Raw genomic sequence first — 26,386 nt, 5'->3', positions numbered from 1 at the left:
TAATTGGTTTTTTAATTTTAATTTCTCATAATATATTACTGTTTTCCCGAAATATTCTCTGAAAGCTGCGCATGCGTGTTTAATTTATCTAATTGAGTCTGCTATTTCCAATTTTTACGCCAAATTTTACGAATATCCCTTCGTTGGCAGTACGTTATCACAGGAAGTCAAGTGACTAGCTCATACGAAAATTAAGCTTTCATATTCTGGTGTAAATTTAGTCTAATTGGTGTCGTGCAATTAAGGCCAACGGCAAAGACAAACTAAAGTCAAGAAAGCACAGCATTGTACTGTAGGCCTACTACTAGTGTCCGGACCCCGGCCTCGGCGGCCTAGCTGAGCTGCGGAGTGCGGGTACCCCGCAGGGCACGTGCAACACTGAGCTGATAGCTGATACACTACACTTCAACTCTGGTGAGTGAATGGTAAGTCCTAGCCTTAATTAAGCCAGGGCTAGGTGATGATATGTAATGTGATATTTATATGACTTAGTCTTAATTGGCACCCATAATAATATATCCCTGCGTGAAGAGTGATGGTCGCTTGTTCAGAAACCTATCCAACATTTGACCCGTAACTCGTAAGCATGGTAAGTTCAAGGTTCAAGGTTCAAGGTTCATTTTATTTCTTTCTTTCACAACATTTTTACATATAATAATAGAACAAAAAACAGCATAAGAAAAAACAATTTAAGTGCAATTTTAAGTCGATATATAATCCAAATGAAAGAAAGTGGAGACCTTAGAAAAGCTGGGCTTGTAAGAGCAAGGTCCCCATATAACATAATCCATTAATGTTTCACTTTTAAAAAATGTTTCAAAGTTATCAAAAACTACACATGATTAAATATGGGGGAAATATTTACAAAAGGGATATCTTGAAATGTGAAAAGGAGAGGATGAAAATATATACAAAGGGATCAAGAGGAAAAAAGCAAACTGGAACGAGAAAAACAACAAAACAGAGAAAAAAAAGAAAAAAAACAGAGAAAGAAGAAAGTTATATGTATATAGGGGAAAATGGTATTAGGTGTAAAGAAAAAGAAAAAAATAGAAGAGAGGAGGGGGGGGGGGGGTGAGAGAATGTGAAATGCTGACATTTATATTGAATAATCAAACATAACAAAAACAAAAAGATAATGCACGTTATCAATAACAATTGATAAATTATTTCCTAATATCATTTCTGGTGATATAATTTTTACGTTAATTGTCGACATAGTTACTCAATAAATGTAATTTCAATTTGCGTTTAAAACCAAAGACACTAACAGATCTAGTTACATTAATAGGGAGTGAGTTCCAAAACTTGGGACCAGTACAAGCCAGCGTCTTCAGAGCAAAAGCAGTTCTTACACGTGGAATATGAAGTGCAGTTGCCTGCCTTGTATTATAGCTATGAATTTGATTGTTCTTTCGAAATATTTGTATTAACACATTTGGGAGAGTACCATTTTCAAAACCATACATAATTGCGCCTAACTGTATAAAGTAAATGTCTTCAACCTTCAATAGCTTATTACTGTAGAACAAAACATTAGTATGAGCACGATAGCTCGCATTAAAAACAACTCTAACCACCCTCTTTTGGGCAACACAAATCTTATCTAATTGTGTTTTCAATGACTTCCCCCATGCCAGCACTCCATAATTGAGATAAGGCAAAATTAAAGTAGAATACAAAATAAGCAAAATTTCTTGTGGGACAAAAGAACTTAATTTATAAATTACACCAGTATTTCTAGACACGACTTTACAAATATTAGTACAATGAGATGCCCAAGACAGCTTCTCATCAATATGTAGCCCAAGAAACTTGGTGGAAGTTACTCTCACAACATTAACATCATCAAAAAATACATTTCCAGGTACATCCTTTAGGGAGTTACTAAAAAACATATAGTTTGTCTTTTGAAGATTCAAGGACAACTTATTTGCATGAATCCACAAAATAACTTTTTTTATTCAATATTAACTGTATCTAATACAACTTCAGGGTTTTTATGAGAAAAAAATACACTTGAATCATCTGCAAAAAATATGAAAGATAGTACATCAGATGAAAGATAAAAATCATTAATATATAATATAAAAAGAAGGGGCCAAGAAGGGACCCCTGAGGGACCCCACAAGATATAGTTTGATGACTTGAGTCAGTTCCATTTAATGATACATATTGTTTTCTGCCTGTTAAATAGCTCCTGAACCAGCTAAGAGCGATGCCCCTCACTCCATAATATGACAATTTACTTATTAAAATTTCATGATCAACCGTATCAAACGCCTTAGAGAAATCCAAAAATATACCAATTGTATGAAGGTGATCATCTAGTGCTTGAGCAATTTTATCAACAAAGTGTAAAATTGCATGTATAGTGGTGTGCTTTTCACGAAAGCCAAATTGGAATTTTGAAAATATTTCAGTCTTTTTTAAAAATATCACTGTTCTATCATATATAAGTTTTTCTAAAAGCTTTGAAAAGGATGTCAATAATGAAATGGGTCTTTAGAAAACTGCATGGGGTATGGACTATGTTGCGTGTTAACTAGTAATCCCACACAATTCCCTTTTTTAATTAAACTACTAAAAAGCAGTATCCCTCCAGACAAGAAAACACTTAATAAATGATCACATCCAGACAAATTGCTTATGGTTAAAAACTGGTTCTATATTCTATAATTTCACATAAGAAACAATGATTACAGAATTATCAGAAACCTCTTCTGTCTATCTCTACAGTGACAGACAATTAAACTATCACTAGGCGGCTAGGCCCTTGGTAGTTACTATTAATAATCAAACATAGATAACTTCCAACAGCACATTAATGTAAAGGAGACTCAACTTAGTCACTATGGTATTAAGGATTACCGCTTAATACAAGTCTCGAAATATCAGGAGTCCTGTTCAGTACAACTTAAAACAGTACTAAAACAAGTCAGTTAAATATCATTCACACTGCATGAATAATAACAGTCAAGAAAATACTACTCAAATCTAAGCTAGACAGCGTTTAGATTTACTTACATAGGCACGAAATATTGTGGTTCAAGAAACCACTAAACAAATCTCTACTTGTGTATGTGTACGGAATGCACAACACGAGAATACAACAATATATCGGTGGATCTAGATATAGCAGATCTAGATCAGTAGACCAGGCAGTCTAGGCCTAGAACTAGACTAGTGCAATTATAAACATGTAAAATATGTGTTAGTAAGCGTACGCACTCAACAACAGGCACTCAGTCACTCAAAATAAGGCATCACAATGATAAACAATGCAATGCAATGAATGCATAAATCACAATATAATTAACGTTACGTGAGTCATTGGAGTTGAATTCAGAGTAGATCTTCTTCGAGTTCTAGATAGATGTAGAAACTAGCTAGTCGAAAACGGTGGTCGATGAGCTGGTTGTCGATCGCGTAGGATATATGCAGACGATGATCGACGCTAGGTGAATACCACGATGATGAAGACGATGTTGAAGACAACGATGATGACAATGATGATGAAGACGACGCTGGTGAAGACAGCGATGATGAAGTCGACGATATGGAGACAACGATGATGAAGACGATGATGAATCAGTATAAACAGCTGAATACAATGATGATGCAGTCAATGTCAATAGATCAACTTCAGTGACTTGCGATGCAGGTCGAAGAATCAAATGTCGAGACAATATATATCATATGAAGTCGATGATAAAAGGTTGTCAAACAATAATGCAGGTGGGAAAAACGTTAGGTCATATTAAATGTTCTATTCTCACTGCTGGTGAATTAAAGTGTCGTCAATGCTGAACATCGAGAGAGTCAAAATATATCTTGCAAAACGTACAAGATGTAAATAGGTGAGCACGTCCACCGGGAATGGTCCGGGGACGTAACAGTTCAATCCTCGTTGGATACAATTTTCTAGGTACAAATATCAACACAATAACAGCATGTGTGTATACCAATATTAAAACAGCTCACTGATTCCCGCACAGGAAAATCAGAAGAGCGCCAATCAACTACAGCGCGATTGGTTCAAAACAAGCGCACATGTATGTTAATAAGGCACGTGATCTAAATACTTATGAATAAATACGCGTACATCTATGTTAATTCATCATGTGATGAAAATACTAATGAATAAACATCGTTATATAATAAATCGAGTTAAAACCAGTTCTGAGGACATGGCGTAATACCAAATCCTCGAACTCTCAATGACTTCTAAAGCGGCCATTTTGTATTAAAAACACAATATGTATACCAGTGAATTATAAATGAATGCACTGTAACATTAGTCGCTACAGGTCTATAATTACTTAATGTTTGAGGATCACCCTTTTTAAATATTGGCACTACCTTAGCAATTTTCATTTGTCCTGGTACAATACCAGATAAGAAAGACAAATTATAAATATGAACAAGTGGTATCACAATTCCATGTATAATATCCTTAATTAATTCATTTTTTATGCCATCAAAGCCAGGACTCTTATTACTTTTAAGCGAACTCACAAGTTTAAACAATTCTATTTCATTTGTGGGCATTAAAAATAGGCTATCTATATTGGGTTCTTGCATAAACTCAATAAAACTTTTCTGACATCTGGGAATAGAGTCCTGAAGTTTCAGCCCGACATTACAAAAATAATCATTAAAATTGTCCACAATAATTTGTCTATCTTCTACGGAACAACCATTCACATTTATACATTTGATATTTGTAGTTTTTACTGATGGCTTAAAAAAACTTCTAATTACTTTCCATGTATTCTTAATATTATTAAATGTCATTTGAAATTGAGCAGAGTAATATTTTTTCTTAGCAACACGCAATACAGAAGTAAGAGTATTTCTATAATTAGAATACTTTCTCCACAAAAAATCAGAGCTTCTCCTTTTATATTGATAATACAACTTATTTTTCTTAGTAATTGACCTTAATATTGATTTAGTTATCCATGGCATACGAGGAACTTTATTATAATTCTTCTTTTTATATTCAACCAGAGGAACATTCTCACCATACAACAACATGAATTTATTAAAGAAATTATCAAAAGCACTTTCAACATTTTGGTCTGAAAGAACATCATTCCAATCAGTTGCAATTAATGCCTCTCTCAATTTGGCAATATTTTCAGGAGTTCCTTTACGGACAGACGTGCGGCCTCTAGGCTCACAATTCAATTTCACCGAAGACAACATACAGTATACAGGAAAATGATCAGACATGTCAGATACTATAATTCCAGAGGGTGGATATGGTTGTACATTACAAAAAATATTGTCAATTAAAGTACTGGAAACTTCTGTTATTCTTGTTATGTTGGCTTAGTGATTAGGGGCAATAATGAGAAAGACATTAACATGTTTAGAAAAACATCAATTCGATTATCGTTATTACAAAGTAATAAATTCAAATTAAAGTCTCCCATAAGATAGAGTGACTTTCCAACTAAAAGTGGATTGTCTAAAATTGACTGAATTTCATTTACAAAATCATTAAAGTTACCATTTGGGGGCCTATATACAACTCCTATAAAATGATTCTTTTGACCAGGGTTATCAATCTCAACAAAGATAGTTTCTATATGATCTGACATTATATCAAGATCGTGATGTATCTGGTATTCTAATTGGGAAGGAATATACAAAGCAACACCTCCTCCACGTCTACTTTGTCTATTGTTGTTCACAAGATTAAAACCAGAAATAGAAAAAAGGCTCCTATCGGCTTCACTCGTAAACCATGTCTCAGTGACACCAAGTAAGTAACTCCGGCGTGGAGATATCCTACTAAAACATACCCAAAATGAAGTAAATATTCATTAAATGTCCAAATAAAGATCATGAGTTAAAAGTCGTTATGTTTATTACCTGTTTCGTGTCAATTTTCCTGTTATTTTTGGAGTATTTTTCAGAAAAACGTTTATAGCATACACTTTTTCACAGGTTTCACGGCAAACTGCTGCACAATACCAGTGCATACCGATGGTTAACTCCAGGAAGCTCCGATGCATCAGCGTCGGAGCTTCCTGGAGTTAACCGATGGTGGGTTGCGGGCGGGTGCGCGCCTATATGTCAAGTTATCTACCGTAATGAGAATTATTCCTAATTCATTTAAATAATTGAATTTTTCCTAATATTACTTTTTTAATAATCCGGTGGTAATGCAACTAAGGCGATGGCTTGGCTCTTTTTACTCGCCGATAGTATCCATTTCACAAGATACTAGCTAGTAAGCTCTTCGTGAAACAGTTAAGGAAGATCACTGACATCTCTGTAGTTGGCGGATAAAATTATGACTGTCTTGTCGTTGGTTTTCTAGGAACTGGCTCCAGCTCCACTAGCTGCCTCTAATAATATTTCTGGGAAGGTTAAAAAATGTCAGTTTTTATTTAAGAATGACCCATACTAGATGGTTATTTCTTTCTTATTATCCCTGAGTCCTAGCCCTTTAATAAGTTAAGGGCCTAACTATGGTTAATATGAGTTTGAAAAACTACATGTACCTTCAAAGTTCTTCAAAACTCTTCTTTTTTTTCATCTGCTCATAAGGCCAAATAAAAAAGGAGGAGACCGGGCATTACTGTTTTCCTATTTTTTCCAATGGACTACGTCTACCGGTATATAGATATGCTGCATTTCCAATTTTATTGGTAACTTCTTCATACTGTGCATATTTTCAGACGGATTTGCAGGTGATTCAGGAAAGTACACCAAGATGTTGGCACATAGATCTGCATGGTTGGCCAGGAGAGCCAGACGCCCGCATACCTTCTGTAGACCCGTGCATTCCAGGAACAGATTCGGATCCACTTCGTCAGGGTCCAAACCTCTAGGTGACAAGGAGAGATACGATGTGATAGTGGTCGGAGGGGGGCACGCTGGGTGTGAAGCAGCAGGTGTATCGGCTCGTATGGGCGCCCAGACCCTACTCCTGACACATAAGATTGAAACCATAGGTAAGGACCTAGTACTATACTGTTCAGAATGAAATGCAGTGTTTATCAAAGCACAATTCTAGAAAGTCTGTATACATTCAAAAGAAGCCTCAGGAACTATCAATGTTTCATGTAATAGAAATAAAATACAAGTCTTAGATATGCAATCATAATTTGATTGGTTGAAATTCAGGCATGTGTTTCATCACAATTTAGTTGGTATGCAAGATGTCCAGGTGGCCTGCAGCTGAATTATCCCCCTCAGGGGAATAAATAATTGATGACGAGATGATAAAAGACACTGACTTGCTTCTGAACTTGAAATGTAATCTTTCTAGTTTCAATTGAGAGTGGTACACTGGTAGTAAAAAAACTACCGATAGTTCATGGATTTATTATAGAGGAAAAAGAATAGACAACGTCCGTATCGATCTCTCTGTCTTACTACGGTAATTTGTATTGTTTACGATAGGAGGACTTGTTGCTAGCAAGTGTTGAAGATCCATGGGTGAGCAATTGAGCATAATAGACTGCTGGACATTTTGAATGTGTTACCCTGTTGACTACTAAATTATCTTATTCCCATAGACGTTATACATGGGTCACCCAGTTCCCGTAGTGAATGGGTTAACCCTCTCATAATGTTCATTGTAATACCCATAGTGATATTTATTTTGAGAAAAATATAATGTATTACACCCCTTCAAATTTGTTTGCCTAGCTGGATCAGTGAATTCAGAATGGGTATTTTTGTAGAGAGTAGGTAGGCAAAATGTAGTTGAAATATGAAGCAAGGATAGTACATGTAGAGTTGGTTCTCATGTGTGTAATAGAGATGGAATTAGAGAACAAGAGCTTGCACAAATCAGCAAGAAAACAAAATAATTTGTGTTTAAATTTTGGGCAAAACCAAAATAACCAGATAATACAGAGCCCTAGCTGATTGTAACTCTGGTGCTTATCGCAAGCACTCCCAATTGTTCATGACAATAGATTCTGCACATAGTTCAACTATCTTGGTTCTATTCTAACTCTGTTTTCTTTTCTCTGTTTTGTTTTTATAGGTGTAATGTCGTGTAACCCATCGTTTGGAGGCATTGGTAAGGGTCATCTGATGAGAGAGATTGACGCTCTTGATGGGATATCTGCAAGACTCTGTGGTAAGTTGAACTTGATGAAGACCTCCCTGATAGTTATTGTATACCTTTAGGGGGATAGTTTGACCAATATCAGACCAAACAAATGATTTTTCCCCCCCCTCCATATCTTTGCCCATGGGCAATTTTAATTTTGATTACAAATACAAAAGTTCACATTTACATTTTTTAAAACCAATATCAAAACAATATTTTTATACCGGTACATTATTCAAATTCATGCTTCAACATAATCCAGCTATTAGTGATCTCATTTTTGTTCCCATTTATATCATAAATGTAATGCTCATCTATATAATTTGCTTTATAATGTATATATATATATTTTTTTTAAACAGGAAATATCTTATTTGCTCTAGAAAAAAATAGATCAAACAAATAATGACATATTACTCCAAAAAGCCAAGAATTGATCAGTTTGGCGGAGTGACTGACTGGGGTATAACTACATGTATGTAACACATGAAAAACTGTCTTATCTTTCTAATACTGTAGATAAAGCTGGCATCCAGTACAAAGTTTTGAACAGACGGAAAGGACCTGCAGTTTGGGTGAGATACAAGAGCATAAAATGTTTTATACGTCACAATGACCTGAAATTACTCTATCACTACACATATATGTGTGTAACCTCATCTTAGTAACTTTTCATTTTAATAATATTCTTTGTTTCTTTGGTTTTGAGGCTGTCAACAGTTTTAATTTGGCATATTTTACCATTTCCTTAAGTTGGTAAATGGCAAGTATTGCAAAATATGGACATTAGCAGAGAATGGACTACTGCAAACCAGAAACTCTCATGTATATTAAATGTTTGCCAATTTTGTGAATTGAATCACAATATGCTTTTTAATCAACACTACCATTTTGAAATTATTGAAAGAATCTTAGTGTGAAAAGCTGTCATTTTTAACAGTCTGCTAAAGTGTCCTGTCGCAGAAGTTCTTAGTTTTTACGGTAACTCATTTGCTGTTCCACTCGTCAATTATAGGGACTACGCGCCCAGATCGACAGGGATCAGTACCAGAGCTACATGCAGGATGAGATACTTAACACACCAAACCTGACTGTCAGGGCTGCTCCCGTAGAAGACCTTATCATCCAAGGGGAGGATGTGGCCGAGATGGATGGTTGCCATGGTGACAAGCCAGTGTGCTCGGGGGTTGTGTTGGGTAAATACGGGGTCACAATATTAAAGGCTTTCTGTATTACATCGGCCAGAAGGGATTAGACCACCCAGCGAGGTCACTGATAGGTGGCTATCTCATCAACTCAGCTCTCAATGAACATAAGAAAAAGAGGATCATGGGGGACCAACAGGCACTGATTGGGTTTATCTATATAGAGGGAGCAAGTAGTACAGTGGGGCTTTAAAGTGTTGTTTACTTAAAACCTCAGAAATTTAGGCAAGTTTTGTCTGATGCCATTATCTGAGAGGGACACAAGGTCATCATGGTCATCAAAGACTATAAACAGGCATTTATATTTTTGAAATTTAAATAGGTATTTTAGTGAAATATAGTATCATGTAATGAGCACAAAAAATTATGGTGTTTTTTTTACTTAAGGGAAGAGATGTAGTGTCATGATTGAAAGCCATTATAAGAACCTCGGTCTAGTTAAATAGAAGCAAACCTGTCATTCAAATATGTCATATTTTACTTTTAGATGCGATGACATGCAACAACAATTATGGGTTTTGCATTCTAGGTGCATCTTGACATGCCTAAAAAGAAATGTAGAAGCTATCTTATGCTACGGTCACAGAGGTTCGTACGAACGATAATTTTGTACGAATCTCCCTGTTTTTCCATTGTCTTCCTGAATTTCCATTGCTTAAAAATCGTTCGTACGGCGTTCGTAGCAGTTCATAATGGCATTTGTGACCAAGGCTTTAGCGACTTGGCATAAATTTGTATGTTGATATCCCCAGGAAACCTATGTACATTGCACATAGAAAAAGTGGGACAATATTACACTACCACTGCAGCAAAGCAGATAAAGTCTCTCAGCTAGTGCTGTAGCCGAACCCCGAACCGAACCAAGTTCGGGTGAAAAATTGCCGAACTCTGCCGAACCAAACCTAACACGAATATAGTGTCTGACTTACAGCACTACTCTCAGCTAAGTGTGAATTCATTAAATTCTTCAATAAAATGACTGCTTTGTATTCTAGAGAATGGTGAGACTATTCGTAGCAGTGCAGTTGTCATAACAACCGGAACATTCCTAAGAGGAGAGATCCACCTGGGTGTAGAGAGGAGACCTGCTGGTAGAATAGGGGATGAGCCTTCGGTTGGTCTGGCCAAGCGCATTGAAGATGCTGGGTTTACACTTGGAAGACTAAAAACGGGTAAGCATGCATATTTCAAGTAAGATTTAGGTTCATCAAGGAACCTTTGGCATGTCTTTCCCGTAAGCTTTAAAGAAAAGATCATATTAGGTGAATCAGCAACCATACTTTTCCCACCTGTGGTTGGCTGGAGTCTGCATGTATTGATGTCAGAATTACTACCTTTGGTGCTTGGCTTCATGCCTAAACTTTCAAGCTACATCCCAAATAGAAGAAAGAAGATTGTTAATGGGGTCCTTTCTTAAAAAGCCTTATAAAAGACAATTCCGACATTGCCAGAGTGCTTTTCCATATGCTACTCATTTCTTCTCTCGGCTGTGTGTCTATTTGTCTGGTAATGTGTGTATCTTCCTTGAATATAGATGTATCAATAAAATGTTAGAATCTAGAGATTTTTATTCTTCAAATACCTATTCAAACTGTATTATTCTCTTTAATATTATACACTCTTCTTCTGTCTTGGACCTTCCTGTCCTTTCTTGCTGAAACTACCATACTTCTTGTTGATATATTTCCTGTCTTTTTTTTTCTTTTCATTCTTTCCTTGTTCTCTGTCTTCCAATTTCATTTCATTCACCACTATATTTTACACGTAATTTATTGATTTATTCTTACTTCATTGTAACCAGGACGAATCTTTCTCTTCCTTTTTGCTTTTTTGGTCTTCTTCTTCTTCTCTTTCTTCTTTTTCTTCTTCTTCTTCTTCTTCTTCTTCTTCTTCTTCTTCTTCTTCTTCTTCTTCTTCTTCTTCTTCTTTCTTCTTTCTTCTTTTTCTTTTTCTTCTTTTTCTTCTCCTTCTCCATTTTCTTTATCTTCTACTCCTTTTTTGTCTTCTTCTTCTTCTTCTTCTCTTCCTTCTTTTTCTTCTTCTTCTTCTTCTCTTTCTTCTTCTCCTTCTCCATTTTCTTTATCTCCTTCTTCTTTTTCGTCTTCTACTTCTTCTTCTACTTCTTCTACTGCTACTTCTACTTCTTCATCTCTTATTGTGTTGTTGCTTTTTTTGTTGCTTTATTATTACTCATATTTCTCATATTGCGTTCTCGCTTGATGTAGGTACTCCTCCTCGTTTGGACGGAAGGACAATAGACTACAGTGAGCTGACACCAAACCATGGAGACATGCCTCCAATACCCTTCTCTTTTATGACAGACAGGGTAGCAATACAGGTAAATGATGGCTGATGACGGTAGCAAACTCAATAAGAGAGACATTTCATGTACACTGTAATGTACACTGCTTAGCCTATTGAATAATATTTGGTTTTAGAATAAAGCCTGGCTCACACTACACGATCTGACTGTGATCCGATATTGGAAGAATATATTTGTAATATCAACATTCAAATATGTAAAATCTTTTTAACCAAGGATCTGAATAGGTAGTCATATGATTGATAACATTTTAAATTCGAGGGATTCATGCTTCCTTCGGTGGGGAAAAAGCCAAATTGGTTTAGAATCGCAATGACTTCAGACAAGTAGTGCGATTGTCTACAAGTAAATTTGGCTTTTATTCTATAAATGGACCCAGCATTCAATTGGTTAAAGTTCATGAACAGTGAAAAGTTGTGTTTCTACCGACCGGGATTTTAAATGTTTTGATGCGAACAGGTACTTTGAATCTGCCTTGGTTCTCCCAAACCTTTCCTCAGTGATGTTGCCAGGTCTAGTCATTCAGTCAGGACAGGGGTAAACTAATATCTGCAGAGAACCACCAAAATATGAAATGTAAACAGGGGCCTAACGCACATGTGTTCTCAACATTATGCTCTGGATATAAAGGGAGAAAAATTGATGTAAACCCCGGTGATGGTGTTGTATTTCACCCTAAAAAAAGTTGATTGGTACACACACCAAACAGAATTAAAAAGGTGAACCTTTTCATTATCATTAGACTTGCTTTGATCTTCTTTTGTCATTCTTAGTTCCTGTCTTAACTGGATTTATAATTTTTTTTATCTCCACAGCCTGAAGATCAGGTGATCTGTCACCTGACACATTCAAATCATGAAGTACATCGTATATGCATTGATAACCAGCATCTCAATGTCCATGTTCAGGAGGAAGCCAATGGACCCAGGTACGAGACCTTCATCTTAAAGGCATCGTTTAACAATGTTAAATCTGAGATGCACGGCCCTACGTGTTATCAGTGTCTGTGATATGGTGTAATATTGAAGCCCTAAAATAATTGCACTTCAAAATGATCAAGAAGTGCCTCAAAAAAGTAAAAACCTTTGAGTGACCGGTTTTACCATACTTGTTTTGCCTAATAGACTGTTGGGTTTTTATGAAATCCATTAGGAAAATGCAAACATTTGATGTTGATTTCCATTCATAAATATCTTGATAATCAGACAGGCGATTGGCTTGTAAAAGTCATGGGATTCCTGACCAACCTAAAGGTTTATAATTATCATTGCAGCATGAGCTGAATCCAGGATTTTGTTTCAAAATCGGAGACAAAGTTGACCAATCCCTTATCCAAAAACTGCCATGTGTGCTATTAACATGACATGGTGTTTTTTTTATAGTTTTCCGTAACTATATAGAATGAAAGCTGGACTGGTTGAATTAGGGACTTTGTTGAATACTTTTAGATGTAAGCTTTCATATTTCATAATCTCAAGAAAGATAAAGCTGGACAAATCAATATTTAATATACTTATAAAAAACTTGGTAAGGTTAAGAATCATTTAGTCGTTAGCTCTACACATACCGGTACATGTAATTTTACTTGGTGTTTTGTGGAAAAAGTATAAACATGTGTAGATGGAGGAAATATGGATAGTCCATGAATGAGATAGATGAACATTGAACTGGAAAACATAGAATGGTGTGATGATGATTAAAGCACTATTAGCTTTAAAGGTGAAATTCAAAGAAGATCACAAATATGTCAATGTATCACTAGAAACTGGTAAACTAACAGATGGCCATCGGACAAGTTTTAGGTCAACTACATATCGGGTGATTTATAAAAAATACAAATACGACCACCTCCATTGCAGCTGGGATATACGAGAGATTCGTCCGGAAAAATAACGATGTTTTAATGACGTCACTTTATGGACCAACACTGCCCAAGCAGACGACATTCCATTGAGAATGAACATAATTGCAAAGCTATTATTTCTCAAATTATAATGAGTTTAGTGTATATAAATGTAATGGCATGTCAAACCATTCAAAAGGGGATATGATCCGATTCTGATAACTAAAATATTTTGCTTGTAAATACACAGGATAGGGGTTAATTAACAATCAAAGAAACCAAACTTTAAAATTGAAAAACCCCCAGAATGATATTAAGGACGGCATTTGTTCCCTCTTGAGACGCCAAACACACCCCGGTGTGTGCAGCTGAATATACAATGGCGTCTTATTTTGTTTACAAGCAGCAGATTCCTTTATTTTTGTATCACTGCATTTGTCATCAAAATAAAACCATGCGCGGGTTTTAGAGTGAGGCAATAGATTATACATTTAGCCTGACGGTAGTGAAGTAAGAGAAAGAACTCAAGAGAAGATGAAAACACAGGCACTGGAAATGTGTGAGATGTCATGGGACATCGTCTGCTTGTGCAAGTCATGTCCATACTGTGATCTCACACATCTCAGCAGCGTTCAGAGAGCTCTTCAGGTGCTATACCGGGGCCGTATTTCAGCATTTTGTAATTTATAATAATCGTTACTTCGAATGTTTCCAAGCATTGAGTTTTGATAACCTTGTCGAATCAAAGTTTCAACTTTGCAATAATAAAAAAAAGGTAGTTTTTAAAATCGATGAATATCTACTTTAATCGATTTGATTTGAATTCATTTCCATATAAAAAGAAGTACTATAATTGCAACATTACACAACATGAACACATACTGTATAATGACTGGATGACCCTACTCAGCATCCACCAACATGGTGGGTCACATAAAAGTGATAAAAAGGATAACAATAATGATAATGATGACATTGCAATGATGATGATGTTAATGACAATACTAACAGTGTCAATTGTGTATTTTACTCAGGTATTGTCCCTCCATTGAGTCTAAATGCTTGAGGTTTGGTGACAGGCCACATCAGATCTGGCTAGAGCCTGAAGGTAGGATTATTATTTACCCATTAGTCCATCTTTTCTAATTAATTATTCCCGTATTCCTGAGACAAACTACTTTGTTCATAATTGAAACATCTTCATACAACTATATCATAGATAAAGTCATGTTTATACAGTAGGCTTGCGGGTGCACCATGTGAGAGACAGGGAGAATTGAAGAGTCCTGAAAAGGACTCTTGGTAATCTTTCTTGAGGGTGTGTAGTCCTGAAAAGGACTGTTGATGTAGTCTTGAAAAAGACTGTTGGTAATCTTTCTTAGCTTATAGTTCTAAGGAGAACCATAGCGCTTGGAGAGAATGGGTGGCGACAGTGGCTCTTCAATCCTCCCTCTCTCTCACATGGTGCACCCGCAAGCCTAATGTATATCTACATCACCATGCAAGCTGATACTTAGAAGCAGCATTAACCCTATTTTAACTGGGCTATTTCAGGCTATTTCAGACAGGTTTTTACTGGGGGGGGGGGGGGTCAATTTGACCCCCCCCCCCTAAGATCTCGGCCGTTTCACCGCCGATCGCCGCGAAAATTTGCATGCATGTCAAGTGAAGTGTATAGAATACTATGGTAATTTCAAATTTTTGAAAAATTCACTCATTTGCATATTTATGGTAATTTATGCAAATAAGGTCATAAAATTCACATTTCGGCCCATAAATCATAGATTATTCATATTTAAGTATTCTTTTTCACTACATATATTCATTACACCATTTGGAATAATAATACAACACAAAAAATTGGAAGAGCCAGGTTATTCCTTATGATATCTCTTGTTTTTATAATTTCTTATGTATTTCATTGTTTTTTTAACTTATGTATTTTATTGTTTTTGTTGTTTTATTTCATTTATAACTACAATTCAACTATTTTGACCCCAAAACAAACATCTAAACTTTAAACAAGACTGAATAACCAATGTTTTATCTATTTTTAGGAAAAATGACTTTTACATATGTTTTGTACACAAATCACGAAAATGAGCGATTTTCGGGCTGACATGCAAAGACAAAAGGTCACGCGACCTTGTAACTGTAGGTCCGATTTTCAAAAAAATTGTTTTAAAAGATGCGTAAGACTCGAAAGTAAAAAGTCATGAGAGAAAAATTTTATATCTGCCGCGGTTTCGGAGTAGTCGCGAAATTTCTACAGGGGGGGTCAAATTGACCCCCCCCCCCCCAGTTAACGTAGGGTTAAAGTTATGTTTGTTAGAAATTTTAACTAATATAACTTGCCAAAAAAGTATTTGTTTCAACAATATGCCAACTCCACCCGTATTTATCCCTTGGTGATTCAAGTGCTGATATCAGACTGTTTTATCAATAACCTTCAGAAATATATGATTCTTTTTAGACAGCTAGTTATGTTTTCAGTAACAAATGGAATTGCCAAAGAGCCCATAGAAGTTGTCAAGTTTTCTATCCTTACTGTTTTATGCCACTCTCATTTTTTTATATTGTACTGTTTTTATATGATGAGGAGAATGAAAATATGCGATGACAGCAAACTACCTCTTTCAGTAGATTTTCTTTAGGGTTATGGTCTATTCTCATCAGTATTACTGGTGAAGAAGGCAGAAGTGTGTTGAAAGTGCTATCAGTCAATTGCTTGATTTCATTTAGTGTTTATTTCCTTGATTTCTCAAACCTAGGTCTGAATACAGATATCGTGTACATGCAGGGATTCTCTGTGACCCTTCCCCCAGACCTTCAAGAAAAGTGTGTTAACAGCATCAAGGGTCTAGAGAACGCCACAATGACCAAACCAGGTATGTACAATGATCTATCTCTTCTTCGTCATATGGCAGTTGTTTGAATGATATTGTTACTATACATCAGTAACTTTTCATTGCAATGGTGTATGTTTGCATCCCACCGCTGCAGGATAGACAACATTTCAATCATATCATGAACCTAAGTAACCTAACCATGAATTGTGGTATTGCTGTGCCAAAATGCAGCATCTGCAGTATTTTAGATGAAAAGATGACCAGTGTATTTATGAAACTTTCCGTTGTGCTATCAATCTATATACCAATAAACTTTCCTTTGCTCTGTATACCGGTAAGTTATTTTGATATTGTTTATTCACTTGGAGGGGGTGGGGGGGGGGGGGGGGGTAGACAGTCAAAGATGTTTATCTGTGGTGTATTAACAGGGGTCAGTTGAGTTATTAAATTCTGTTTAAAGAACAAAATAATAATCACAGACTTCTCCCCCCACCCATCCCAGACAGTTATACCCTGGACATTTACCCTTGGTGGGGTAAATCCCCCTGGGACAACTTAGCCTAAACAAAGACCTGTGTTTGTTGTCAGGAAACAGACTAGCTGGGTATTTTTTTACAAGTTGATGAAGAGTCTGGGAATGGTTATTCTGAAATTATATTGTTTACAAATAGCTTGTGCACTGGATGGTCATATGTCACTCAATATTAAAGTCCAGGCCCGTACAAACTACGATTCGCGGCTAAATATATTAAGTGCTCATTACCCACTTCGCAATGTCTCAATCTCACCTCTGGCTCAAAGTTGGCAACCCTAGTAAGAGCCCCCTTTTAAAAAAAAGATTGTACAGGCTTGAAGTCATTTGATATATCAGACTTGCCCAAAATGAATATTACTGCATTGTTATAATCACTTTCTATGAAGGTAATACAGTGTGGAGTATGACTATGTGTACCCTAGAAAGATCAAACCATCATCAGGCCTGATAAAAACCCGAATTAAATCGATTTCCCGATTTTTTTTTTTTCTCTTCCGAATTAAAAAAAAACAAAAAAAAAACAGATTTTTTTTTTTTTTTTTTTTTTTTTTTTTTTTATCAGATTTTTTTTTCTTCCCTATTTTATTTCCTGATTTTCCCGATTCCCCCTTATTTTCTCTTTTCTTCCCTATTTTTTTCCCAATTTTCTTACTCGAAAGGGGGGAATGTTGTTAGATGCCATTTTTTCCCCGCGAATCCTCTTCTTTTATTTTACTCAAGGGGGGCGTGGTTGAGGGGAAAACAAAAAACCTATTTTTTTTTTAGTGCTCACTATCAACCCTGCATCATTATTCTTATCTGTGAACAGGATGAAGTCCAGCAAAGAAATTATTCACACCTTGTTTTTGCTAATTTTACACATTGTATTGTAACTGAAATATTGTAATTTAAATATGCATAGCTGCCAACTGATACAATTTTATTTATTTATTTTTTTTTATATATTTTTTTGTGTGTGTGCCATTTCATATCTCACATCGGCAATTTGGGGATGTTCATTGGTTCATCAAACACACCAGTCATGACGAAATCATGCATATTCAACCAATGATCCATAAAAATGTAATTCTTCTGTATGTAGGAACTGTAAGAGACATTGATCTGTGTTTATTTTTTATACAGTTTTTGTCAGTAAAATACAACTTTGGGGATTTAAGAATACAGTTTTTGAACTCCAGAGGTTGACAGGTCTGACTTCGATGGGCGCTTCGAGCACATGATATTCAGTTTTACTTAAATGTTACTGATTGAAAATTCCAAAATGATGGCAGCTACGAATATGTCTGGTGAATCGAGGTAGCTGAGTTTCACTGCGGAATCTTCTGCTCTTTAAAGGTTATGGTGTAGAGTACGACTACGTGGACCCAAGAGAGATCAATATTGTAATTTTAATATGTCTGGTGAATCGAGGAAGAGTTTCACTGAATCTTCTCCTCTTTACAGGTTATGGTGTAGAGTACGACTACGTGGACCCAAGAGAGATCAAACCATCATTAGAAACTCTGAAGATACCGAGGCTGTTCTTTGCTGGTCAGATAAACGGTACAACAGGGTATGAAGAAGCAGCAGCACAGGTAAAGGCACTACTTCTTCTTCTTCTTCCAATTAGAGTACATACCTCTTTACAGAGTATACTGGGGTGTGCAGGTGGATCACTACACCGGCGTTGCCGCCTACTCTTATACGAATAGTGCAATGGGTTCTTGACGTGCAAAGGTGGTGACTCTCCTCCACACGGGGCCTCCATTTAACATCCTATCCGAGGGGCGGATGTCCTATCCGAGGGACTTAAGCAGTAAAGATGGATGGATAAAGGGATTAGTAATACAGATTTATACTGATTAGATGGTAGAGATGAATCTGTTCAGATAAAATGATTCAAATAGAAATTTGTGGTGCCAGTTGAAGCTTGTAAATGAGAAGATTTGAGGCTTTTACTTTCATTCCATTATCATACATTTGCTCAGAAGTTGTATTTCAGAAAATACATGCACCATGTGGGGTTAGAGGTTGGAGAGGGATTAATTTATGTTTTTTGGGGGGATTGTTGCAGTGTAGGGCCTGTGCATGAAGTTACACATCAACCAGTAAAACCTGACACCAGATGTTAAGTGCCCTAGAGCCCAGTTCAATCCAAAGTTAAGTCCATTTCTTTCTCCCAGGGTATCATTGCCGGGATCAACGCAGTGCTTAAAGCCAGGAGAAGACCTCCCTTCACCATCAGCCGAACCGAGGGTTACATCGGGGTCCTGATCGATGACCTTACGACCCGTGGCACCTCGGAACCCTACCGCATGTTCACCAGTCGCACCGAGTTTCGTATGACTCTGCGTCCTGATAATGCTGACCTCCGGCTCACACACAGAGGTCAGTATAGGGTCACTACGTATTAGAAGAAAAAAAAACTTTACGCTTATGGTTGAAGATCTGAATTGGTGTCTTTTGTGTTGGTATGCATGAGCCCCACTGCAGGATTTATAAATGGTTTCTGGTTTGACCCTGTCTCTGCCTGTCTTGCCATCAGGGATGCCAGTTTTAAGGCAATAGCCTGAATTCAGGCCCTAGCGAGTTATGGACCATAGTTTAGCCTTCTTTGTGTACAAAATAGCTCATTCTAGGTGATTTTCAAGCCCTCTGAACAATTGTAACTGGCATCCCTGTGCAATCAACATATATCAAGATATCAAGATATATCAGGCAATCCTAAATTATCCTTCAACTTTCTTAGAAAATATTTACTAGATTCAAAATAGCTCATTCTAGGTGATTTTCAGGCCCTCTGATCAATTATAACTGGCATCCCTGTGCAATCCTCATATATCAAGATATATCAGGCAATCCTAAATTATCTTTCAACTTTCTTAGAAAAATATTTACTAGATTCTTGTGGACTAACATTATTTTTTGATTGCAAGTACCATAGGCCACCGTTATTTAGCATTTTGGTGTGGTAATTGTGAGAAATATATTTCTACAGGTTTTGCTGCTGGGTTATTTTATGATTGCAAGTACCATTGGCCACCGTTATTTAGCATTTTGGTGTGGTAATTGTGAGAAATATATTTCTACAGGTTTTGCTGCTGGGTTATTTTATGATTGCAAGTACCATAGGCCACCGTTATTAAGCATTTTGGTGTCGTAATTGTGAGAAATATATTTCTACAGGTTTTGCTGCTGGGTTATTTTATGATTGCAAGTACCATAGGCCACCGTTATTTAGCATTTTGGTGTCGTAATTGTGAGAAATATATTTCTACAGGTTTTGCTGCTGGGTGTGTATCGCAAGAAAGGTTTGAGCACACCATGGAGACAAGAAAAGCTCTTGAAGAGAGCAAGAGCCTGCTCAGATCAGTCAAGCTGCATAGACAGGAGTGGAGAAGACATCTTGAGAATCATGGCGTTCAATCAGCGTTTGGAAACAGCAAGTCACCAGAAAAAATGAGGTAAGATTCATTGACACTGGAAATATGCTTGGAAGACATTCATGTACTGTGACTTCTCATATACAAAGACGGAAAAAAAAGTAAATATCAACAAAAAGAATTTGTGAAGAGGGCAAGGAACTGCTCATATCAGTCAAAGTATATGGACATAAACAGAGAGCACATCTAGAGAAGCATGGCTTTCAATCAATGTTAGGAAACAACAGGTCAACAGACAAAATGAAATTTAATGAATGACAATGCTGAACCTCTTTGGAAACATCCACATTAAAAAAAGAAACTTGTGAAGTGGTCTCTATGTGCATAGTAATACATAAATGTGTTCTTTGTGTTTCAGCAGAAATTTGATTTATAAAATGGAATGGATGTTAATGTATTGTGCAAAGTCATTCTCTTGTTTAAAATCATTTTTTTTTTTAAATTTGGATGACCATATAGATGTATTATAAGCACTAAACAAATTTAGCCCCTATAACACTTCTGCTTTCGAGAAAAATTGAACATAACAATTTACAGGGCTCCTGGTAAATGTTGATAAATTTCAAATAGCGCCTACGGCCATACGATGGTAGCTTCGACCATGGAAATCTCAGAATATGCAGTTGTGATATATATATTCCAAACGGTAATAGCAAATCGGTCAATTTTAGTCAAATAACATTGTATTATAGCTTAATCAATATCTTGACCTTGAGAGGGAGCTATAAAACTTAAAGACTTCATTATTTACAATTTCGTCATTTTAGACTCGATTTCAACCGCGACATCGCATATGCTTTCAATATGTTCATTTGAACCAAATTCATGACCCCTTACCAAAACTTTGTATTACCTTTAAAGTTCAAAATCTCAAAAAAAGGTTAAAAACAATAACATGATTTAATTTGACTGTGTTAAATATGATATTCATGCAAGGGGCAAATAACAATCTGCATTATTAGAGTCAGTGGACACCTTTGGATTTTCTTTTATAATTATTTTTTAAATGTATCTTTTCTATGGCTTCATTTTGGTTTTCTTTTATAGTGCAATGGACATATTACAGTTTCCAGGACTGACAGTCCACCATCTTGCCGCAGCCTTGCCCTCAGAAAGTCTTGCGAGGCTAGAGGACCATAGACTTGCTGAACGATTGAAAATTGAGGGTAAATACACTTTTTCTCTGCTCCTTACCTCATAAATCTCTTCAGAAATAGTAATTGGATGATCATCATCCAATTGATGTGAGAGATAGATATTGCAAGACTTTTTAGGTGCACTGTAACATCTGTGTAGTTCCTAGTTATTTTTAGTTGCCCGAACGGTAACGAATTCTTGAAAAATCGGCTTAAAGATACACATCATTTTAGGAAAGCATTGTCTATTTAAGTTGTGAATATAGCATCATTTTGGTATTTATAAAGACACATTAGTTTTCTACAAATTGTTGTAGTGTCTCTTCACAATCAACAACAAAAAAACAAAAACTATTTCTAATACAACAATTCTCAAAATTGAAATAGCAGTTCTGGGGGTGTCATCACAAAGATCCTAAGTTGGACTTAACAAATATGGAAAGCCATTAGCATCTTCAAAAATATTTTGTAAAAGTTATTTCAAAAGGCATAAAATGTTGATTCAAATAATTAATATTTTCTATTATCAAAGAGATTTCATGTTCTTGATGTGGAATTTATAAAAAATCTAAAATACTTGATTTTTTGCTTTTGAATATATTTTATTTTAAGGCTACAAATGGCTATCCATAATATTTAAGTCCAACTTAGGATCTTTGTGAAACACCCCCCTGGTACTGATTGAATGTTTTTAATGTGGAATCCTGCAGGTATCTATGCCCCTCTCATCCCACAACAAGAGGCGGCCATCGCTGAAGTGCAGGCAGACGAGGAGCTGGAACTGCCCGAAGATCTGGACTATACCAGGTTTGTCTCATCCTCCTTTTGAGTCCTGTCTAAACGTGGTGTGATCAGAATTGCATCACAAAACCACAACAGCAAAACCGTGTAGATGAGTGGGAAAGAGACAGTATTTTGGGGTGTAAAAGGACTTAAGTGCCCACTCGTATTTAAAAAAATGTGAAGCACACTATACATAGCACATCAGATCTTTTTCCAGGTTCTTTTTTTTTATTCATCTTTTTGTCAATGCAGTCTGGCTCTTATCTAAGTGAGCATTTACATGAGGTCTGTTGTTATAAGCCAGTTCATAAATACTATCTGTGCATGGGCAGATAAAGGTCATCTGTTCCCAAATTGTAAAACCCATCAAAACGAATACTGGTATCGTGCTCATGAAAGTTATGTAATCAGTTTTCATTTATGCACCGACTGTACATTTATCTGATACACAGGAGGAAGTATTCTTCTCAAGAGGCAAACAAAAGTTATTCATGAAGCACCTCCATCACTTCGGCAGTGATTATTCTAAATGCACAAGTGGAACGTATCCATCGTGTCAAAGATCTGTAGATATTTTGGGGTCATGCTTACCGAAGCTATTTACGAACTGGCTTATTGCCTTGATCCTTTTTTTTTAAGTATCCCACATCATATGGGAACTAGGCATCTTGATAAATAACTATGGAACCCCTGTGGTTGTCCGGCAAAGATACAAAGTTGTTCTTAATATAGTTCCCCTGCTGTTAATAACATCCTTATTTTCCATGGATTTAATATTTGCAGCTTGAAACTTTCTACCGAAGCCATCTACAAGCTCACCCAAGCAAGGCCAACAACGGTACGTGTGTTTTATTTAGTGTCAAGATAATTATTTTGTAATGTAAAATGATTTGTGTCAGTTTGCATCGTAGTCTGTACTCTATGCACATGTATGGGGCAATGAGTACCAGAGTTCATGTCTGCATGAATAGACTGTTGACTAATTCAAGCAATGGAGAAGAGCCATGTAGATAAAATGCCTTCTTCAAGAACATACAGCTAACAACTGAATTATTCATACCCCTTGTAATTTTTGTGTGTTTTTCATAACTCATGAATGGAAGGCGGACTGGCTGAATTAGGGCCTTTGTTGAATAGTTGTTGTTGTTGAGATTAATGGCGTTTCCATCGTCATTGGATGATTTTCGCCAAAATACTTTTAGATGTGAGCTTTAATGTCACATTTTCAAGAAACATTAATCACAACAGATCAGAGTTTTTCACATAGTTAAACAAAACTTGGTAAGGGTATGAATAATGTCTTTGTTAACTGTATGAAATGCCATGCTAAGATTTGAACTAATGACCTTTGTATATGCTGGAACAGTTCTCTCAAAGCTATGGATTACAGTGAAACCTCTATATAAAGGCCGCTCACAGGAAAAGTGGTCTTGGTGGTCAGGTGGCCGTTATGGACAGGCTCCTTTAGTAAAGGTTTTAATGATAAATGTGGTCTTTATACAGGTGGTCACTAAAGCAGGTTTCACTGTGTACCTCTTCTCTACCTTCTTGCTTTCAGATTGGAGCTGCCAGTCGACTAGAGGGCGTAACCCCAGCTGCTGTTTTACGTCTTCTATACCATGTCAAGAGGCAACGTCAGAACAGGATGACACACACCGCCTCATGACAGTAAAAATGATAATAATAATAATATTTAGCTTTTATATAGCGCTTAATACAATGTCTCTAAGCACTTTACAAATATATTATTACCCTGGTCATTGGGATTCGAACCCTCGACCTTCGCATCTCCAGTCAAGCGCCTTAAACCACTCGACCTTGACACTCCCAGTAGCGCGGGTAGATGTGCGGTGAATAGAGAATAGAGAATTTACAGCATTTTATTTATTGATGAAATCTAAATAGATGCCTTATATTTATATAACTTGTATATATAATTATTTACACATGTTAGCTTCACTTGTGATCACATAATAAATACCCTTTTCATAAGTTTTATATATGAATATGAGTGTTGTACAAATTCTATATTTTGAACTCTCTTTTAACTATGCAATTTATACAGTCAACCTGTTTTATTTGTAAGATGGGCATATTGACTTAGGATTTCTTTTGTCTGGCAATTAGGTTTGGTTTTCTTTATTTGTAGTAGAGGAAAAATGGGTAGTCTCATTTTTTGTGTCCTATGAAATGGTCCAGCTACCAAAATCGATTCTTCCAATGCCACTGCTCAGTGTTTTTTACATCCATTTTTTTTTTTTTTTTTTTTTTTTTTTGCTGGGCTGAAACTTCATTTTATAGAAGTTATGGCCAGTGTCCAGAGAGCTACCACCGTGTATTCTGTATCCTTATGCCATGTAGCAGTTGTTCTGGTTATTCCAGGAAAAGTATGTGCGATGAAAGCATTTTTCATCTTTTGAGATGACAGAAAAATTGTAACTTGGATCCAAAGCAGTTGCTGCATTATGAAAACAAAGGGGCAGAGGGATCCGGCCATCATTACCGTAGTCCAATCACCCTGTTGATGGTTGTGGCTCGGTCATACTTTTATCATACTGTTATCATACTTCTATAATACCCTAATCATACTTTTATCTTACTTCTATCATACTTTTATTATACTTTTATCATATCCTAATCATACTTTTATCATAATTTTATCATACTTCTATCATACTTTTATCATATTTTTATCATATCCTAATCATACTTTTATCATAATTTTATCATAATTCTATCATACTTTTATCATACTTCTATCATACTTCTATCATACTTTTATCATACTTCTATCATACTTCTATCATACCCTAATCATACTTCTATCATACTTCTATCATACCCTAATCATACTTCTATCATACTACTACCATACCCTAATCATACTTCTATCATACTTCTATCATACCCTAATCATACTTCTATCATACTTCTATCATACCCTAATCATACTTCTATCATACTACTACCATACCCTAATCATACTTCTATCATACTTCTATCATACTGCTATCATACTTTATCATACTTCTATCATACTTTCATCATACCCTAATCATAATTTTATCATTCTTATATCATACTTTAATCATACTTCTATCATACTTTCATCATACTTCTATCATACTTGCATCATGCTTCTATCATACGTTTATCATACTTCTACCATACCTTAATCATACTGTTTTTTTTAATGTGTTCTATCGTCTGCAGTCGTCCCCACTCTGTGTATCTAGCATTAGTTAGGATGCATCATTATCATGGACTACTTCTACCACCACACATCTCACAAAATGTCTTTTCCACATAACATACTTTTCCTGAAGTGTTTGCAAAATCCAATTACCGACTTTCCCAACAAACCAAGAAATTGGTCCCAAATGTGGAATATTTCTTTTTCGAGTTGTCATCGATATTTGGGATATTGGACTAACTTAGGGAACGATTGCAGACGTTATAGATTCAACTTGAAGTTTAAATGCTTTCTGGATAAATCAGTGTGGGAAACATCATTTGTCTTGTCCCATATCATGAAGATCATCAAGCTCAACTCATTTATGAATAACTTTTGTTGATATATGTGGGGCAATTTTAATACCCTATTGTATATCCTACAAAAATCATGTTCAGATTACATAGTAATCATTGTGATGTTCACACAGTTGAAAGAATGAAGGATAAGGCTATTGAAATTGCATTTTTTTTTTTGTGTGCGTGTGTTTTTTCCAAATTTCTAGATCATGATATGTATCGTTTTGAGTGATACATATACGTGATATGTATGTGCTACATAATGTGCAATTAAGTGTTTAAATGATCTTTTGTTTAAGGGGCATGTAATATTAATTTGCACAATGTTTCATATGGATGTTAGAATTTCCCTTTTTCTATACTTTATTTTCGCAAAAAATATGTAATGCTGAATTTTAATGTCAAAATATCATGATGAATGAAGGAAATACATATATGAACATAAAATACCAATCATGCTATTTTAATGCCTATTGCTTTGCCTTCTATGGTATTCTTCTGTAATTACATGTTTGCCTTAGAATGGAAAACAGACCTGTTTTTAGTGGAAGTCATTGAGGCTTATCTGAAATTACTCCATCAAACGAAAATCTGAATGTTGTTTTCCAATACATCATACAACTTTTTATTATTAATCATTATTTTTTCTTAATTATTGAAAACCAAATATTTTGTT

At 35.8% G+C, this 26,386-nt stretch overlaps 1 protein-coding gene across 2 annotated transcripts; it reads left to right on the top strand.

Annotated features, from left to right (window-relative positions):
• Nucleotides 1–70: 70 nt before the first annotated feature.
• LOC578240 (protein MTO1 homolog, mitochondrial) lies at nt 71–24,646 on the top strand. 2 transcript variants are annotated; one of them, XM_778424.5, is made up of 17 exons: nt 71–414; nt 6,696–6,971; nt 8,015–8,110; nt 8,603–8,658; nt 9,099–9,279; nt 10,284–10,460; nt 11,514–11,626; nt 12,427–12,539; nt 14,489–14,562; nt 16,226–16,342; nt 18,282–18,412; nt 19,001–19,205; nt 20,098–20,281; nt 21,308–21,426; nt 22,107–22,203; nt 22,963–23,017; nt 23,738–24,646. In XM_778424.5, exons 2-17 carry the CDS (start codon nt 6,731–6,733, stop codon nt 23,843–23,845), a joined length of 2,067 nt encoding a protein of 688 aa, XP_783517.4. In that variant the 5' UTR covers nt 71–414; nt 6,696–6,730; the 3' UTR covers nt 23,846–24,646. The 2 variants fall into 2 exon arrangements, with proteins under 2 accessions (XP_783517.4, XP_011677888.2); XM_011679586.2 differs by having other exon boundaries at nt 71–425.
• Nucleotides 24,647–26,386: the final 1,740 nt, after the last annotated feature.

This window comes from Strongylocentrotus purpuratus, unplaced genomic scaffold (genome assembly GCF_000002235.5).
Source record: "Strongylocentrotus purpuratus isolate Spur 01 unplaced genomic scaffold, Spur_5.0 spur5_scaffold_2, whole genome shotgun sequence".
NCBI lineage: Eukaryota > Metazoa > Echinodermata > Echinoidea > Camarodonta > Strongylocentrotidae > Strongylocentrotus > Strongylocentrotus purpuratus.
The sequence above is the reverse complement of the archived record's forward strand: the minus strand, read 5'-3'. Positions and strand labels throughout refer to the sequence as shown.

Coding starts and splice junctions, on each gene's coding strand:
- LOC578240 (XM_778424.5), top strand. CDS start 6,731: ATGTTGGCACATAGATCTGCATGGTTGGCCAGGAGAGCCAGACGCCCG. Junction 16,343..18,281: donor CGCCACAATGACCAAACCAG/GTATGTACAATG, acceptor TCCTCTTTACAG/GTTATGGTGTAGAGTACGAC. Junction 18,413..19,000: donor ATGAAGAAGCAGCAGCACAG/GTAAAGGCACTA, acceptor TCTTTCTCCCAG/GGTATCATTGCCGGGATCAA.